This window comes from Cephus cinctus, unplaced genomic scaffold (genome assembly GCF_000341935.2).
Source record: "Cephus cinctus unplaced genomic scaffold, Ccin1 Ccin1_scaffold0160, whole genome shotgun sequence".
NCBI lineage: Eukaryota > Metazoa > Arthropoda > Insecta > Hymenoptera > Cephidae > Cephus > Cephus cinctus.
The window spans coordinates 3447835-3466458 of record NW_014332886.1 but is presented as its reverse complement, the minus strand read 5'-3'; the positions used below and the strand labels follow the sequence as shown (position 1 = coordinate 3466458).

Below are 18624 nucleotides of genomic sequence, written 5' to 3'. Positions count from 1 at the left end.
AAATGCAAACATTCTTAACGCCCAAGGAATATAGAACGCCAGACGTGTGGACTGGTTATGTAGTGTCACTAACAAGGTCGAATAACTATGGCAAATAACTGGTAAGTACATACATCAAGTTTTTCAAAGTTTATCAGTTCAACGTAGTACTCCCTGATTAATCGAGGGGCTTCCTGACAAATACTGCAAATAGCAAAAGCACTCAGTGCTAGGAGGGGATGAATTTTTAGATAAATTTCCGAGCACGAATTTTCAAAACCGTAAATAGCAAATTCAAGTAGGATTATCGTAACGTAACATACGTAAGATTCATGCGGATCGTTGACAGTTCCTCCTTTTGTGGTCTATCATCGTAATATGAATAATGGTAAAGGTTACTACAAATGCAGTTTCGTCAGGCTCTCGGGTAAATATGTGGACGCCCACGTGAAAGATTACTATCACTCGGCGAAAGAATTCGCTTCGTGTGCTTTACCTTTATTCTCATTAATTTACATTTATACAATATTTTAGGTTAGTCAGAGAACGGCAATAGTCTCCTATGTACATGATTTCAGGCGTTCCTTTGTACAGATTGCACTTATTTTTTTTTTTCTCGTACGCGTACACGGTAACCCAGCGAATTGTTGTTTCTCATTATACTCTTATCATTCACATTTGTTTCCTATACGAAGTCGAGTTACTATAACCACTTTTATTTAACGTCAGTCGGAATTGGCAAAATTACATAGCGACCGTGTATCAATGATAACGGACTGCTCGAAACTGCTATCACATTACACTTTCAAAAACACATTACACATAATATCATCGTGTAGTTAGAGTAGAAAGTAATATCGATCGGTATGGGCACTTTTGTATGTATAAAAAAAATATAAAGACGTGAGGGATATGAAATTTCGTAAGGAATTCATTAATTGAACGAAACGGCGAACATCCATTGCTTCGACATTCGATCATTCTTATGAACGATGCAGAATTGACGCTCAGGCCGAAATCGCCAATCGTGCCTAACCTCTGCGGTAGGGTTTGGGCTTCACTTGGACCTCTTCCTGTTGGGTCTCTTCGACCTCCTCTTGAATGGGCTTCGATCCTCGGGTCGATCCGAATCGTCCGCGAGTCGTCGTCCTTGCAGGAGCTTCACCGGATGAGCCATTCCTGATGCGATTATTGGACGTTGACCTTTATCGATGAAAAGACGAATTAAATATTAATAATTTCAATAAATATGATTTTTTTCTTTTTCTAATGACTCATTTTTTTATTCACTTCGGTTTAGATGTCGTGGCTTCGGCAGCTGCCTGCGTTGCCGCAGTCTCCCGTGAATGGCTACTGCTGACCTGAGCTCTTCTCCTCTTCAGGGCAGCCAGGAGGTCCTCGTTTGATCTGCGGAATCAGGAATGACCTTTAGTACCTATGCTATTATTTAATTAGTACTTGGTTCAATTGTTTAATATATTTTTCAGAAAATCGTCAACCTGAAAGGCCTGACACCGATGCGCAACTTCTTTGAGGCTTCCGTTGTCGTGGTGGGAGCTTCTTCCTGTTCCTGACTCTCCTCTAGAACCTCTTCGTTGTCTTCTTCGTTCTGGATGGGTTCTTCGACCGGCTTGGGTGTCGTGGACGAAGGCTGAGAAACAAGGTTATTCTTACATTAATATTGAATTATTCTACAATTTCACGTCCTGCAGTTAGTGCCTTAGGATATACAATACAATTGCATTCAATAAGATTAGACGCTGAACTTACCGCTGCTGGTTTTCTTCCCACAGGAGCTCGACCTCTTGCAGACAAGAGCCCACCTAGTCTTCCTACTGGTCTCGCAGGCGCAGGTGTAACCGGGGCTGCTGGTTCCTCTTCATAATCGTACTCCTCCTCTGCAGCTCTGCCAATAGCTATAAGGCACAGTGCCAACAATCTGAAAGATTAAATATTTTATAGTTCAGATAATGTCATCTATGCAAGATCACAGGCTGTGCACTCTGTGTATCATGTAGACCTTACAACATACAATGAGTCGATTCACGTTTTACAATGGAAGTTAGACGTCGCGTATACTATGCACTTCGTGCACGACAACACCAGATGGATTCTGACCTATGACATTCACGTACGAAACTTACTTTCTCTGCTTGGCTCACGGCACTTGGGATCGGCTCTGTCGTAGCCAGCATAGATTCATACGTGCGCGACTTTACAAATGTCATGAAAACCAGCCATGAATTTTGAATAAAAGACACATATCGAAACGTGACAAATAAATTCATTATTAATCGTATATTACAAACGTACATAAATCAAATGTCAAATCAGCTTAGCGAAATAGCAATGCAATTTCTGAACGTTCTCACGAGGCATGCATTGTAATAAAAAGAAAAATATATATCCAGCAGCTTCATATCGATGTAACACAAGGAAATTATAATTAGACAAAATTCCAATAGTCAATAAGTAGTCATATGCCCTAAGCACAGATCAGGAGTCTGCTTTGTTACAGCGGTTATGTATGACTTTCTTTCTGTTACATAAAATGTCACATGGGCAGGGCTCACTTCTCACTTATGTAAATGCCAAAACTGTAACCTCTTTAATTTCCAATATGTCCGCCACCTGCGTAGTGATAATACGAGCCATTTCGTTACCCCAGTACCGATTGGTCCGTCTCTCTAACTCGAAGCGTTAGTGAAAGTGAGGATCTTACAAAGCGAATCGCGTTCGATTATCTTAGCCGTAGACAGAGGTGTCCTTGCCAGGAGGATAAGTGGTACCGTCATAATAGCAAACTAATACATTATCGATATTACCAAATGATTAACGAAAGCTTTGTGAAAATTTCAACAGAGCCAACTCGATTTCATAAATCGTTAAGCTGTTCGTATTACTTGTCCAGACACTTATATAGTCTTCTTGAAATTTTCGTAATTTTCAATAAATATTCCGACGTAGGACGCATTTCGAAATGAATATACAGCAAATGCGATTCGTATATTGTAATCGTTCCAAGAATAAGTCCCCCACGAGTAATACTGATTGTCGGTAGTAGCCGGCATTTCACCTACCCAGAAATCCGCCTCTGCACTGGGAAATTATATACCGCATAGTAATATATATCTATATGCTCAATATGTAATATACCTGTCGATAGGTATCACGAACGTATGTAGCTTGCCGATATTCTTATGCATATATCTAGCATATAAGAATTCCTATAAATAATTCATGAATGTCCTGCGAAATGGTCCCGCAGAGGACACCGTGCGTATTTTACTTTTATAAAGCACGTTGTTATTTATATTACATATATGTACGAGCACCCTACAAATCGTATGGATTCCGCTTCGTGCGATCGAGCATTTAACGACACGCCAACACGACCTGCTCCCTCTAGCTCCGTTCCTCGTCCTTTTTCGATGCCGGTTTGTCTCTCGTTCACTCTCGGATTGTACTTATTATATACTCGACGTCCAAGAGTACCGGTGTAGGTACGTATCCTGAGCACTTTCAGTTGACCCCGATTGAGCCAACCAACGTTCACCAGGAATCGAAGCTGAACCTAGAACTGGTATCTTGTTTTACCTTGCGACTGAAACCACGTGCTCTAGGTTACCGTCTGATTTTATATACTGTAAGTTATGTATGTAGATTGGGTATCGATAGAAGTAATAGTTATTAATAAAAAAAATCAATAATAGACACTGTTAAGTGAATCAATCGATTTTCATTTTGAAAAATAATTTTTTTTAGAATCTATAAACTTTATGCTTTTATACAGTGAATATTTAGTTAATTTAATCATAATTTCTTGCATTGTATTGTCGAAGTCATGCTTGGCTAAGTCTATTATTTTTTTTTTAAGCGTTTACGACTAGATCTGTGAATGGAGAATTCAATCAGATTTTATTCTACCCTCGTGACCGCCGATGCTTCCCCAATAAGTTTTCGTACGATTATTCGTCAGGATAATGATCGACCTTGTAATAAGGTCGACGATCACCTCGGCAAAGTGTAAGGTCGCACATAAAAAGTAGAACAGCCTTCACTGTTAACGTTTCCGTGGCTTTGGATATGGATGCTTTTCCGTAAAGTCCATATACGATTAATTATCAGGATAACGGTACATAATTATCATAGTCGGATGACATCACGTCAAGTCTATTAATCCTGGTTGCTATGTGATAGACGCGAGTCTCCTCGAACGAGGAAAGTTTACGCGTATAACGGTTAAGCATTATTACACATATAATCCGCCATTTGTAAAAGAGAATTATAATAATGTCAAGGAGAAATAACGTAGTTAATATCCAAGACATTTACATACATTTCTCAGTACCTTCTCGGGCTACTATGACACCTTGTGTTTCTAACGTGTCATAATCATGTGTGTTGTATCCCGTATAATATATCTGTAGACTACCCGATTTCCTGCTCAGAACCGGACGGGGATCTTGTATAATGAATGGATGATCGATCGATCTATCATTCAGTGGAAAATGAAGGTTCGCCGGGATTATGAAAAAATTTCGAAAATATTTTTACTCTTTTAATCCTCCTGTCGGATGTTTAAAGTGAAACTTAAAAAAAATATTCTATTTACACAGAATCTTTAAAGAATTATCCAAATTCGAATTATACTTTATATTCATGCTTTTTATGTCCACGTGTGCTTTTTTTGATAGATATACAAAAAAAGCGGTCGATTCCTTTTTGTTTCTTTGACTCGAGTCAAACCTGTTTCAAGACTTCGGTACAACAATCGAATGTCCTTGCGACGTCTGTTTCTACTTGTGCACATAAAAAATCGTTAAATGAAACGAAGTCAGTTGGATTTGGTTAAAGACAGGAATCAACGAACGCGAATCAAAGTAAATACATAGAATTTGAGAAAATTTGTGAAATCATTGAAGTGACAAAAAATACACAAACGACATCAAAGAAATTGCTAAAATAAGAAATGACGAAAAAGACGTAATAAAAATTTTGGGAAAAAGAATTAACTTGTGACGCACCAGACATTGCGTAGTTCGGTATAATTCCTGGTCAAAAGCCTCGCTACGTGTTGTAACTTTACGTTTTGTCGCTCCTCTGCTCTTACAGTGGTACGCAACGATCTTGCGAGAAGAAAAATAAAAACGACCAATACTATGTCTACATTACGTCCTATTGATTTTACCGAAAAATCAAGATTAGACATCCTATTGGGTCTGTAATAACGATTTCACGCCCGTCGCCGTTATTGTAAACGAATCTGTCGCGTATTGAGAACCGGTAACATATGCTCCAGTAGTAAGCTCTTATATCGGTCAGACGTACAGTAGAACAATAAGAGTAAGTACAATGACATCCAGTAGCGCCACATAATGGTAAAACAGTTACGCGAGCAGCCTGTCATTATTTTCTTATTGTTACACCGCAGCTATTATTGTCTGAGCGCTTTTGCCTTACTGCATTAATAAATATTTCTTATTGGAAAATTGCACGCGTACTTATACTTTTTGGATACAACGAACAGACCCGTTCTCATACTGTATCAGGTAACGGTACTTGCGCTGGCGACACGTCGCGATCGTGAAAACACGTCCTGTTATGCAAACATTGTATTCTCACTATTTACTGTACGCTTATATGTAATTGCTTATGAGATTCGCAGGGATTTTATGTAATTAAAAAAATTTTTTTTTTCATTCGATACTACACCCATCATACGTTCTCGCCATACACATGCTTCGAGATTTTCTGGTTAAAACCACTTTCCATTTTGCTCCGTCACCATATGTTTTCACTCTCGGACGTTCACTCTCGGCTTCGATCACGCCGTTCCCTTTCAGCAAATCATTCGACGCCATCGCGGCAGCGCTCCTCTCCTTGTTTACCAGTTTTAATACATATACGACTATAAAGGCTTAATGTCATTCTTAACAATGGAGAATACTTGCGCAAACTTTGTACAGTTACGAATTTTATTTACCGTACAGTCGTTTTAGCTTCACGTACAGAAACCAGTTGATTTCGGAGTGATTGTAGATGACAGATACTATAGTAAGTAGTGTAAGCGCCGTTACCGTCGAAGGTTAATGTGGTAAGTGAAAAAGGGAATTAATGACATCAGGCAATTATATACGAGTTGGACAATCACAGAGTGTAATAATTATTATACACGATCTGGTAGTCCTTCGATATAAATTAATGGCCAAGGAACGATTTTCTATAGAGTATCTGGTTGAATAAAAGTATTCTATTTTTTTTTCATGTGTTTCGTATCTTTAATAAATGCCTACGTATTTCTATAGTGAATTATAGAAGATTTGAAAGTGACAATTCTTTAAATTATCATCTACACTGACTTTACGTGACTTTTGGGTACTTACGTGATAACGGTGAATTTCATGATGCTCCTTGTGTCTTTACTTCGCCCTGCGAGCGTCCCTCTTTTTTCCACTTGATGTAAGGATGAACTCGTGACTTTAAATGAAGCTTCGAAATCGAATCGTGGAGATAAATAAAGAAGCAAGAACGAAGCACACCACTGCAAACGCGGAGGCTGTGTACTTTGGAGTGCCGAGCGGAGTTTCCCCTTCTCTCTATATATATGGCACTCTCACTCTGGTACCAACCACCATACTCAACAGTCGATACCCCGTTGGTGTGTTTCTCATCCTGAGGGATTCACTCGTAGAAGCGAATCCGCCTCAGGTGGGGTCGTGTACGAAATAGGTTTCAACTTTGACCCAAAATATCGAAGTAGTCGTCGCGTGATAATGATAAATGGTAATAATGAAAATAATGATATATGTATATTTTGTAAAAATAAATTTAAATATAATAATAATAGTTACTTTGGTCATATATTGTTTTGGATTTTTTTTCATCGTTTCATTGAAGGTACGAAGGCCAATTTGCAGGTTATGTTTATGTTGTATGAAAAGTGGGAAATTGTTCGTTTTTTTTTTTTTTCTTAAATATATATATAACGTCAGCAAACTTTTACTAGAACGATTTTCGACGATTTCTCGAAAGTGAATTATTTTCGGTTTCGATACTCCCCGGTACAGGAAGTTTCACTCGGTATTCTGTAACGAAGCTTTGCAATTCCTTCGCACCTCGCGGCGCATCCATTCGTGCATGCATCGTGTAACAATGCATTTACAGCGGTAAAAGTCATTTCATGACGAAGTAAACATTCACTGCGCGTTTAATGTAAACGATCGTGATAAGAGTCTGTAAATTTAGAATAGGTAATTTTTCAAATAAATAAATCGACTACGTATAGATTAAGTGTCAAAAGCTAGTTGAAGTTTTTAAAAGTCAAGAGAGGCCATCGATACTTGCGATTATCACGTTGATGAGATCATTAAATAACTTGAATATGCAAATTGTATGCAACCTGCGAATTAACCAACGGTACGTGATGTGTATATCCATCCGCAAAGGAGTTATGCAAATTTCATCCCACAAATGCTATCTGTGATAAGACGTGTGACTATGAACAAAAATCATTACGCTAGAAAACAGTTTGCTAGGTTGGTATTAACGACGTGAATTAGCGTCAGGCATATAAAAGGATGATGTCACATGTCCCTGGCCAAAATTTTTCAACTTTTTATTTGCATTGCAAAGGTTTAGATAGTCGATTGAACAGTAGTCGTGGCACCATCTTCGAAAGTTTTTTCTTTTCTAATTTCATCCTATCGACTGCGACGATCGAACGAATTCCTTATGGCAATTTTAACGAGTGGGTCCGAGCAAAATTTATACGTGTTTCAGAGTCGATTTGGAATTTCTAAACGACGTAATAAAAAAAAAATTATCTGATTTTTGACCTGCCTCAACATTAAGAATCGTACATAAATAAAAATATAAACATCAAAATATTTAATATTACGAATATCATGGTGAAACAATATTTTGAAAATGACTTGAAATTATTTCATCCCTCGGGTCCGGTCGAGGCGTCTGGGGACGTCATAAAAAAATGTATTACCCAGTATATACCGACTGCACTGTTGTCCTCGAATCACGTAATTTATAACACGGTACTGAATCTACAACTCATCATCCTCGCAGGAGTGTCCCGAACAATGAGAATTCGAATTCCTCGGCTTTGTGGGTAAAAGCGAGAAACTATTGTCGCCATGGGGCAAGTAAAATTAATACATTTACCAAACTACCAAATACCCTAAGATTCTTATCCAACCATAGAAGTGAACAATAGGTCCATAAACGTTTACAAAAAAGATAATACAATTATAATAAATATTTCTAGACATTTTCAAAAAAATTCCGTACACCATTGGACAACGTGTTTTAGATCGCGCGTAAGCAGTGAAAGTAAAGATACGGTCCCGTACCTACCTTGCTGAAGGCAAGAATTCCACCGCAGTGTCCCTCATGCCCGATCATTCATTTGATTTTCAATTATTCAACGAGAGAAAAGAAGGAGATACGAATTAAGATTCAAGCCAAAAACACAAGATAAACAAGAAACACGTTACCAATATCATAAAAAAAAAGGTACCAAGCAAACACATAACCAAGGTATCAATTGAATATCAAGAGACAAGCATACAACAATCAAGGAACACTTTATACCTATATCCTCATAACCTATAAAATTGTCCATGAGCAGAGAAAGAAGAAGGAAAAAAAAGAAATCACCGCTCGCGATGTCTCGAATTTTTTATCGAAAAACATCCGAGAGCCCACGCGAGCCCAAATCTCAAAATCTAATACCACGCGCACCAGTGAAAACCAGTGCCAATATCATCACGCGTGAAAGTCAGCGCAATGAAAAATATACGGGATGCAATATTCGTCGATCGTGCCGCTTGTCCATTTAATTACGTGTCTTCTGACCTTTTCACGAAAGTCCCGCCGCCGGTTTACGATCGTTCTCCCCGATTGCTATACGTACAGTCGGATAAGTTAGATATACGAGGAGCTGGGAGACGCTGCTCGAAATCGTCGAAAACGTTGTGAAAGATATTTGTAGTCGGTGCGTTTACGTAGCGTCGACAGGCGTCTCCTGGTTCGTCACTCATAAGAATACATGATGGGGCCCCGAGGCTTTGGATACGGAGGTGAATCCATACGTTGAATTGCTCCACCCTGAGCTGGAGGCAGTTCCGGCATTTCCGAGGTGCGTCCATCTTGGAGACAGCATATATATATATATATAGGTTGGTATACACTACAGAATCCCTGTATAAAGTGTGATCGAATTATTTATCGATAATTGGGACCCGACAGGTCCACCTCGACAGGAATGCGGTCCGATTTCAGGGCAGAGTAGCACGGTGGCTGCAAGTTACATATCTGTCATCTTATGTAACATTCACTGTAAGAGAAAATGAGACTGTGCGGGTATAAAAGCGTATCACGCTATACCTATTATACACGCATGATACATAAATACATGCACGAGTCGCGATCTCTTATGGGACCGCGTGCTATCCTGTCCAAAACACCGTGTTGCGTCATGTGGAGCAATTAAATACATATTTATCGAAAAGTGCCCCGCCCCTCTTCAGCCCTCTGGGTTTTTTCAAACGTGACACGAGGATCCAATTTTTTATTCATATTGTGTTAGTCAGAAGCCTGATGTGATTTTTAAAGATTATATATTGGAAATAATATATATGTATATATACGTATATGAATTCACAGCCCGAGCCAAGGTCTTGAAACAAAGCCTTGTAGTACTGGCTGTAGTAGGATTGATTCCAAGACTCATGTGATATTTTGGTTATGATCTTTGGTATTCTTACGCGGCCTCTCGCTGCATTCTGAAGTGCGAAGGAGGCTGATATACTGGTGAGAAGGCGCCATGAAATAATCGACTTGACGACGTCGGCGTCGAATGGACACCTCGTGGAGCCAAGATTAATCAGAGAGTCGAAAAGAAAGTCGCTGCCAGGATGGTTGCTCCCTGGACAGTCAGTCAGTCAGACTTGGTTGGCAGGCTTGACTTTGGTTCGACTCTCTTCGTTACTCTGCTTGCCGATCCAATAAAGGGAGTGGCCAGTTCAGACTACCTAACCTAACCTGATCTGATCGGATTCGCGATTCGATTCACAAGACACTTCGATCGAATAAGGTCAGGTTCAATTTCTCCGCCATAGTGGCTGCCCCAACTGAACTCTAATGGGCTATGTATGCTTTTGACTTGTACGGTTGTTGCAATTGGATGTACTGAAAGACGTGGGTATTGTTTTATATTATGTACATTTATTATTATATTCGTGATAACGTTATATTAATTTCTTGGGTCAGTAAATCATCTGGATATCTCCGAATATTTCGGTTCATGAAATACAGAGGATGTTGACACCGGGATATGATGGAGGGCGATGCAATGTGTTACAAGACTTGCGGAACGATGAAAGTTGACTGATAAGTAAATATTACAAGTTGAATTGTCGTGGTTGACTCTTATCTGGGAGTAAGAAGTTGGCGCTAGACATCAAGCGTAAATAGTTGTGACAGTGAGTGGCTAATTCTTTCTTTTTCGACTGATCGATGTCTTAACAAGAAAAATGAACGTGCGGATGTGACAATAGGATGCTTGGTGGATGTAGAAATGGCTATTGTTTTTTAGCCCAAATAATAATGGTTAATAGGAAATATTTTTTGTAAAGGAATTTTATTACGAGAAGTGATGGATATTTGAATCAGCATGCTTGGTCGATGCTATGGATGTGTTATTTCCAAAGGTATCATATGATATTGATGAATCACCCGTGAAAGCTGTCATTTTCTATATGTTGCTATGGATGTGATATACGTTGATTCGAAAACTGATATTTCTAATGTCAATAGGTATGTACGTGTATTGACTTGATGAATGGAGATATAATGTATGTAACAATAGTTTCCCCTAACGTAAAATGTGGGTTACGTTTTTTCGTCAAGTAGTACTCTATAAGGAATCACTTAATGTTTTATAAATTATTAAATGACAATTCAATCAAATGACAAATCATCAACAAGTATAAGCAGCAGTAATAACACAAAGGAGTAGGGAAGACGTTAGTTGAAATTCTATAAAAGAATTTAAATTATTTGCTTGTGCCAGATCGAGTTAAAAGCATACATAGTCCATTAGCGTAAGGAGTCTCGATTGGCTGTTGCCTGTAACGTTGGTTGCTTGTACGTGATGCGAGAATTTACCGAGTCGCTTAAAAAAGATACGATGACGTCCTATTGCACGATCCGAGCCAGTAGGCGGCGGACGCGTCGGTAACCAAGTTACCAAGCGCGGGTAACAAATACTACGAGAAGCCGCTTTCCGACGTGGCGGGAGTTGTGCAGTCACGAAAGAATTCAGTATAACAGAAATTACCTAGTCGTATGCCGCGAAGGCTCGAACGGCGCAATATAGATTGTTCATTTTCTCGTATTGCATGCGACGTGTGTCTCACGGATTTCCTCTTTGCACTTGTCCTTCGCGATACCCAACAAAGGTAATGCAGCCAGCGCCATTCGTCGTCTAAAAAGGTAATGTTTTAATGTGAATAGTTACTTTGATAGTTTCTAATTCTGTTTAGTAGTAAGCACCATCGTTCAGTGCATTTGTAACTGTGGTATTTCAGCCGGTAACTCAATTGTGACATCCAGTCTCACTTGAGGCCAATCCTTGTAACATACCTAGTCCATTTACCTTCAGCCAACGATTATTTATCAGTTCGTCTTACCATTTCAGTACCCGAATGGATTATTTTGCTTTTATACTGTCAGCTTAGTTAATCTTGAGGATAGAGTCTATGCGCTGGATCAGAGAATGCGGCAGTATCTCTCTATCCAGTGGCGCCATCTCTGCGCGCAAGCGTGGCTACTGAAAGAACTAAATATCCGAGTCCCACTGGATCACTTGTTGCGTCGCCGCCGACCTGTCGTCCGGTTCGTCCTCCGGCCCGCGCTGTCACGAATTTTGTTATTTTTCACGACGTGGTCATAATCTCAACGTTCCTCTGGCGCATCCAGTGAAAAGTGTGAAAGTGAAGTGAAAAGTTAGCCTGTGTAAAGTGTTTAAGTTTTGAAAAAACTCAATGTGTCTCTCGGTCAAGCAAAATGATTCCTGCGCGCAAGGATATTACTGACAGTGATTTGTTTTGTTTGTTTTACGCGCCGGCAGCTGAAATCATGGTAAGTGGGGATCGAATATATACTGCAGTAGGGATAAGTTTTATCTTTTTAATTACCATAAGTGACGGCAATGCAACACCCGCGTAGATCAACGTAAATCATTCCGTGTAAGATTAAAGAGAAAAAATATATTAGGGAGTCACGATAACGGAGATGTCTGTATGAAATAATGAAAGATCCATAGTACAATTATGAAGGGAAGAGGGCGAAATAAGTGAAACGAATTAAGATACAATATTACGGACGGAGAATGCGGCGTGCAGCCCGAGAGAAATGACGTGTGGTAATAAATATCATAATGGACGCGATACGGGCATTGTTATTAGTCAGATTGCCTGTACCGAGACGTTGATGGCTAACAGCTTCGTTTAATCCAGCTTATATGAGCCATTGCTCTTTCTGTTTACATTCCCGTTATTCCTTTACTACACACAATTTCAATAAGCCCACCGTCCATCTTTGTCAAGAGCACGGAAAAATCGGTACGTGCTTCTGCAGGATTCTTTGTCCCCAAGACCTTTTGGGTTTTAGCGTCTAACCGTTCTGCACCAGGTACCTATAGTCACACTGTACACGGACCCATTCGCATTCACGGTGCATCCGTCGGAATCCTCTGCATTCTCCGATTCTTTATTCTCTCCTTATATTTATCTCTCTTTCTCTTGCTGCCTCTTCTTTCTTCTCTTGTACCACCCCTGCACAATGTATACCTACATCCAAGAGATACCCTTGGCCATTGGTTAGCTACGTACACGATCACGGTGTATTATGTCTATACGTTAAAATACAATCCTGTCGATGCTCGCGGGCCGAAAACCAGTTCTCAGAGAGCGGCTTTGCGATTGCGACAAGTACACTATGTAGTTACGTATACTTCTATGTGGTTAACAAATTAATGTATCAGGATTTGCCAGTGTCTTTCTCTCTCTTTCTCGCTGTACACCACTGTTTCATATCTGCTCTCTATTTGTTGGATTCGAATCTATGGACAGTCATATACCCAATTGGATTTATCAAAGAGACGCAAGGTACAGATCTGAACCATTGCGTGAAAGGAGAACGTGCCCGAAATAATGTTCTCCCCTAACGAAAAGCGAAGCTACCGTCTGGACCGAAATAGGCGGTGGTGGCAGAGGAAGATTTCTTCTGCCGCCCTAGTCATTCAAAAGAAATAGTGTATATGGTATACCGTAGTATACGGGGCGGAGCATTTATAGTGACTAGGTTGATTTTTTCGAAAATGAAGCTAGATTTTTAAAAACGTTGTCATTGAATTTCTTATTGAGTTCAAGCGTTAAGATAATTCGAAGGTGAAATGTCATTTTTTCAATGGGACGATGCAATTTTTCTTCCGAAAATCAAAAGAGCATCCAGTTTCGAGTCCAAAAGTACAAGTACCCTAATGACCTAAAATTGACGGGTGATAAGATATTTTAGAAATAAAAAAAATTCGTTCTCTACATTTCCTGGGGTCTACTATTTACATCTCTCTCTCTCTCTCTCTCTCTCATCCACCCTCGTCAATCTTGCGGGTTGGCGAATGCAACAAGGAATTCGAGTCCTACTGGAGCGCGAAATACGACAAAATTTCAAATTACGCTTTACGCCGCGTGCACAATGTGCCCCAGGTAGGCTGCCTAGAACGGATATTTTTTTTAAACGTGCGCACACTTTTTTCCTAGTCTCCGTCCAATAATCTTTAGTCGTGTACGTTTAGTCTGGGAAGAGAATCTTCGTGAGTGTTTACATTAAAATCCATTGACCATGAACGATCTCATTTTTTGAATAGCTAGTTATTAAATTCAACAGCCCATTCTCATGAACGTCATGCGAGCCTTACGAGTGCGTGAGATTACACTGTTGTCAGTCAGCCACGTGAATTTTCGACAATGAAAGCACAAAGTCCCGCCGGATATTACTCGTTAACGAGATGGTTTCGCAGAGGCAGTCATGAAAATCTGTATTATCGATTGGAACGATTATTCGAACTTGTCGGTAATGAAGATTCAAACGATTCTATCATCGTGTCAATACTAAACGTCAAAGCAGCCATTTACCAGTTTTGGAGTTCTCGAAATTCACGCAGCTCGCCATAAACGAACAAACAGTCATTGTCAAATGGCACGTGTAGCCGTGGAATACGCGTTGGAAGGAAAAGAAGTCCTTGTGTATGTACAAAGGCGTGAGATGGAAGGGGAGAGGTAGAAAGGTATAAAATAGAAATAGCTTCCTCCTAAATCTAATAAGAATTTCTCAAGGACTCTGATTCGCCACGTCAAATTCACGGAATATCCGATAACCCTAACAATAATCGATTCTCTCTTTTTGATCGTTTCTAACGATTGCATTACTGCACGTCATCCATTCGTCGAATAAGGTATCGCTTCCAAGTTCCGATGACAGATAGTCCAACTACGACGGCTTCAAAGAAGCCGTAAGTGATTTTGAGATTCCTGAGAGCCGCTACGCGTCTCGCCAAGGACGTGTATAGGATTGACGAGCCAAACCTACTTGCTACGTACAAAACTGTTCTTCTATATGGATACGGAAAGTCGTGATACGCAGCTGCGTCCATACTGCTCGAGTAAAGAACTAAGAAAGCAATAAGAGAGAGGCGAAGAGGAACAAGAACATCTTAGGTGGCCCTCGGAGCGATTCTAGGTGCATCGTATCTCTTAGATGTTTTTCAAGCGCCACTAGACGGGACAGACGTTTCTCTGCCAAAGTACAGAATCCTTTCACTTCGTTAAATATACCATTTGACACAGCGAACTGAGACGTTAGGAAATAAAATTCATATTTTTCAATCGTACAAAATTGCATCGAGTCTATAGAAATTTTTTTATCGTATAAAATTTAAAAAATTTTATAGTCTGTTTCTTCGACTCGGGAAACCTCGAACGCTTTGTTTTTCTTTATATCCTTACCGCAGTACTTAGTGGCGAAGAGTCTATCGAGACCGTCGAAAGATCTTTGTTTATGTTTCTGTGATGCCTGAGACAAAACAGAAATGCCGGGAGCGCAGTAGCGCTTTACGGCCTTTTCACGAGGACGGTCACGTGCTTCCAATCTTGGAAATAACGATGGCGCAACTGCCAGGATGCTTCCCCCCATCTTACTCGAGATTTCAGAAGACTGCCAGGAGTCCGTGTCTTTAATATACGAATTCTTCTCGCGATTCACATAGGAGGGTTGTTGTGGGATGCGTAGATTGGAGTTTCCCAGAAAAATTGTGGGTCCTGAAGGATGGAGAAGAAAAAGTCGACCCTGGTAATTTCCTTCGGGGGAGGAAAAATCCTGACCCGATGGAGCAGATGGTCGGCAGCAGGTCGAAATCTCACGGACAAAGGAGCGGTGAAACCTGCCGACCTGCAGGGAACATTCCTTCGGGAACCGTACGCCTTATCCATGTGCTCTGCTCCTCTTTCTTGTCTACCTGACACTTCTGTCATTGTGACAGCCACTGGTGTACTGGGTTACCTGTGGCACTATTATTATTTTTTTTTCATTCGAGGGATACTGATTCCCGACAGCTGCCGTGCCAGACATTTCTTAATTTCCTGGAATTTATTAACTACTACACCGAAAATACTTGAAACCCCGAAAACAATGTTTTCACGAAATCCAGGGAGGGAGTCCGTTTTGAAATTTTTTTTTTCATATCTTTATCTAATATAGATCTTATTTATAAAATTTGGTAGATGAGATGGGAATAATAATTATAGTAATTTCTAATCAGTGGCGATTAATCATAACTTTTGGACGACCACTGTTTACTATCTAGCTCTGCGTTATCTATGGAACGATCATCTTATAGAAAATTTTTAACGTACAGACGCCAGCCGTTACGTAGTTTCCTAGCTCAATCACTGTATAGATCGCGACTCATTTCCAATCGCGTCGTGTTATATCTGTTGAATGAAGAAGAAAAAAACAGCTGCGGTGTAATTGAAAACGCTTGATTGGCCTTTCAAACGCTGCTGGTCCTTGACGTGACAGTAATTGGAGCAGTAATAGCGATAGTTGGCGCCTGGAAGTATGCAACCGGCCTTACCAGAATGCATTGCGTTGAGTATTTCGTGTGTCCCTGCTGAGTAACGAAAGGATTTAATAAAGGGAGAATAATTTTATCATTTATTACCGAATATCTCCTTCGAGCTAACACCACCAGAAAAGAAAATCGGAAAAGACATTCATCATAACTATGGTCTCATTTTAGACTAGTACGATGTCCTGTCGCCGGACTCAGTGTTCTTCGTTAAAAACAAATTTCTTAGCGGCGTTAGCTCGAACGAGGTATACACTCCCATTACGCAATATTGTAATGTTAATTTTTTCTGTACTTCCGGTATATGACAGATCAGCTTTTCTCTTCCTTATCTTCTCGGTGCCAGTTAATCAATGAAAAATGCAAATTACGACCGCATCCGTATCCTCGACCTCGTGACGAAGATTCGCACATGTGTTTTGAAGATGTCAGCCGTCACGCATATCGCAGCACGCGTGCTGCTCCGCAATCCCTGCACTTACCATTCTCCCACCCGTGATGAAACCCGCATGCCACTTGTACGATTCGTACGTGTACGCGTGTAACGTGTGCGTATAGTAGGGTCATGCTTGTTTAGCCACATGTGAGACGAAACGGAGCAAAAGGAAATGGGAAATGTTTAAGCCGCATCCGGTCGCCCTGTGGAAACTATCCTTCCATGTTACACGATGGGACCAAGAGAGCTTTACTCTCTTTGGTTTTTCTCGTCTCTCGTGCGTTACTCGTGCTTTTCCGTTTCTTCTTTACTTTTTAACTTCTTCCCTTTACACTACGACTATTTTCGACGCACGTGCGACGCCCCGACGCCTCATCGGCATCTGGAATCAATCCTACGTCAGACGTCGGTGCAATAGCTCTGGGGGAGGAACAATCGAATATTGAAAATTTCGAAAAGGTCTTACGAAATAACCTGACGTCAATAATGCTGGCAACCGACACGGTGGAAAATCGAAATAAGGTCTGTTGGAAGATTAGGAGCTATTCAAGAGCTCGTCAAGGGCCCTAATTACAATTTTATAGCTCCGTCTCTTTTAGTCGAAACCCGTGGCGGTGCTAGCTTGAAAAATTTGGAAACGCCACGAGATGAATAATTAAAAAATGAAACAAAAAATACGTAGGACTTAAGAGCTAATTTGCTTCAGAAATATGCAATAGCCAGATTTGAAGTTCATCCTCTTATCGAAAAACCAACCCTGCCTCCCCTCTGGCCACAAGAGAGAAGACACCTCTTTACCTTTCCGCATGGAAATTAAGGTGTTTCAACACTTGGAAGCTATTCTAGGATTTAAGAGCTCCTTAGATACCCGGCAGTCAAAATGGGTGGAGCTGTACATTTTTAATTCGGGCATTTAATTAGCTCCTAATTTTGCAATTGATTTTACTTCGATTTTTCACTTTGGCGGTTGCAGTCTTATTATTTACGTAATCACTTGGAATTGTGGGCTGGGACACATATTTTTGAAAATTTTTTCGAATTTTTTTTTTAATATGAAGTATTATTTTTTAGCTCCTTTTTTAGCATATCCTGAAGAGTGGAACCGACTTTAATATTGTTCTGCATATGATTATGTGGTTCATATATGCATTTGGAAATGTATACACAAGAGGGGCTCGTATGACTTTGGTTTTCGTATATTTCCTCCTCCTGGTATTCATAAATATTAATGAAGACTCGGAACGCGGTGAGGACTCGTCTGGACAGCCAAGCCCAAAAATTGTTAGATTACCAATTATTACGTCATTGCTTTCTTAAATATGTGAAAGAAATATTACTCCAAGCGGAACCACACGAGTTTTTAAAGACAGACAGGTGTACTGGCAGTAAGGAGGTATTATAGTCAATTTTTTTCTTTTCACTTATTACGAAATTTTCGTCACAAGTATAATTTTGAAAGAGCATAGTTAAGACGGGCGTCAATTTAAAAAAAATTATAGAATCTACTTTTTTTTATGTTATTCAATCAGACATTAATTTAAAGTCCGATTAGTATTTATCGGTAGACATTAATTAATTTCATCGGTCGTTCAGCCACCTCTTCCGATAACATCCTATCGCATTCAAAATTTCTTACGTCGTGTATGATCGTAAATAGAGCAGTCGGGGGGTTAAGAGAATCTGTTCGTGAAAAAGCTATAAATTCTATTTCGTCATTTAGTGCAGGATGGTACGACTGTTTCACGAAACAAAATAAAATGTAAGCAAAATCGTTTATCTACTTGTCATTCGTGTCTGCCCATTTTGGTTCATTATATTTTTTTGCTCAACCGTTTTAAAACCTTTCAGCCAGTTTCCATTTGGCACGATCGCCGTCCACAATTCGCCAATGTACCAGACTCCATTTGGTATCCCATGTCGAGCTTGTTAAAATCCATTGACTGTCCTAAACATACCTACTAGCTCGCCGTGTTATTCATATATATATATATATATATATATA

At 39.9% G+C, this 18624-nt stretch overlaps 2 protein-coding genes across 3 annotated transcripts in view; one reads left to right on the top strand and one right to left on the bottom strand.

Moving 5' to 3' along the window:
- Nucleotides 1-400: 400 nt before the first annotated feature.
- Nucleotides 401-8403, bottom strand: LOC107263828. Of its 2 annotated transcripts, none has more exons than XM_015731459.2 (6): nucleotides 8350-8403; nucleotides 6366-6578; nucleotides 1750-1918; nucleotides 1479-1648; nucleotides 1270-1386; nucleotides 401-1182 (listed from the first exon to the last, which is right to left on the bottom strand). In XM_015731459.2, exons 1-6 carry the CDS (start codon nucleotides 8385-8387, stop codon nucleotides 1011-1013), a joined length of 879 nt encoding a protein of 292 aa, XP_015586945.1. In that variant the 5' UTR covers nucleotides 8388-8403; the 3' UTR covers nucleotides 401-1010. The 2 variants fall into 2 exon arrangements, with proteins under 2 accessions (XP_015586945.1, XP_015586946.1); XM_015731460.2 differs by having other exon boundaries at nucleotides 1479-1630.
- Nucleotides 8404-11848: 3445 nt separating this feature from the next.
- LOC107263617 overlaps nucleotides 11849-18624 on the top strand; it is a 130371-nt gene continuing 123595 nt past the window's right edge. Inside the window, exon 1 of the mRNA XM_015730995.2 lies at nucleotides 11849-12138. The gene's annotated coding sequence lies outside the window, so the exon portion shown is untranslated. The remainder of the gene's footprint in view (nucleotides 12139-18624) is intronic.

Coding starts and splice junctions, on each gene's coding strand:
- LOC107263828 (XM_015731459.2), bottom strand. CDS start 8,387: ATGAGGGACACTGCGGTGGAATTCTTGCCTTCAGCAAG. Junction 6,579..8,349: donor GAATTCTTGCCTTCAGCAAG/GTAGGTACGGGA, acceptor CCATATATATAG/AGAGAAGGGGAAACTCCGCT. Junction 1,387..1,478: donor ATCGGTGTCAGGCCTTTCAG/GTTGACGATTTT, acceptor CTGATTCCGCAG/ATCAAACGAGGACCTCCTGG.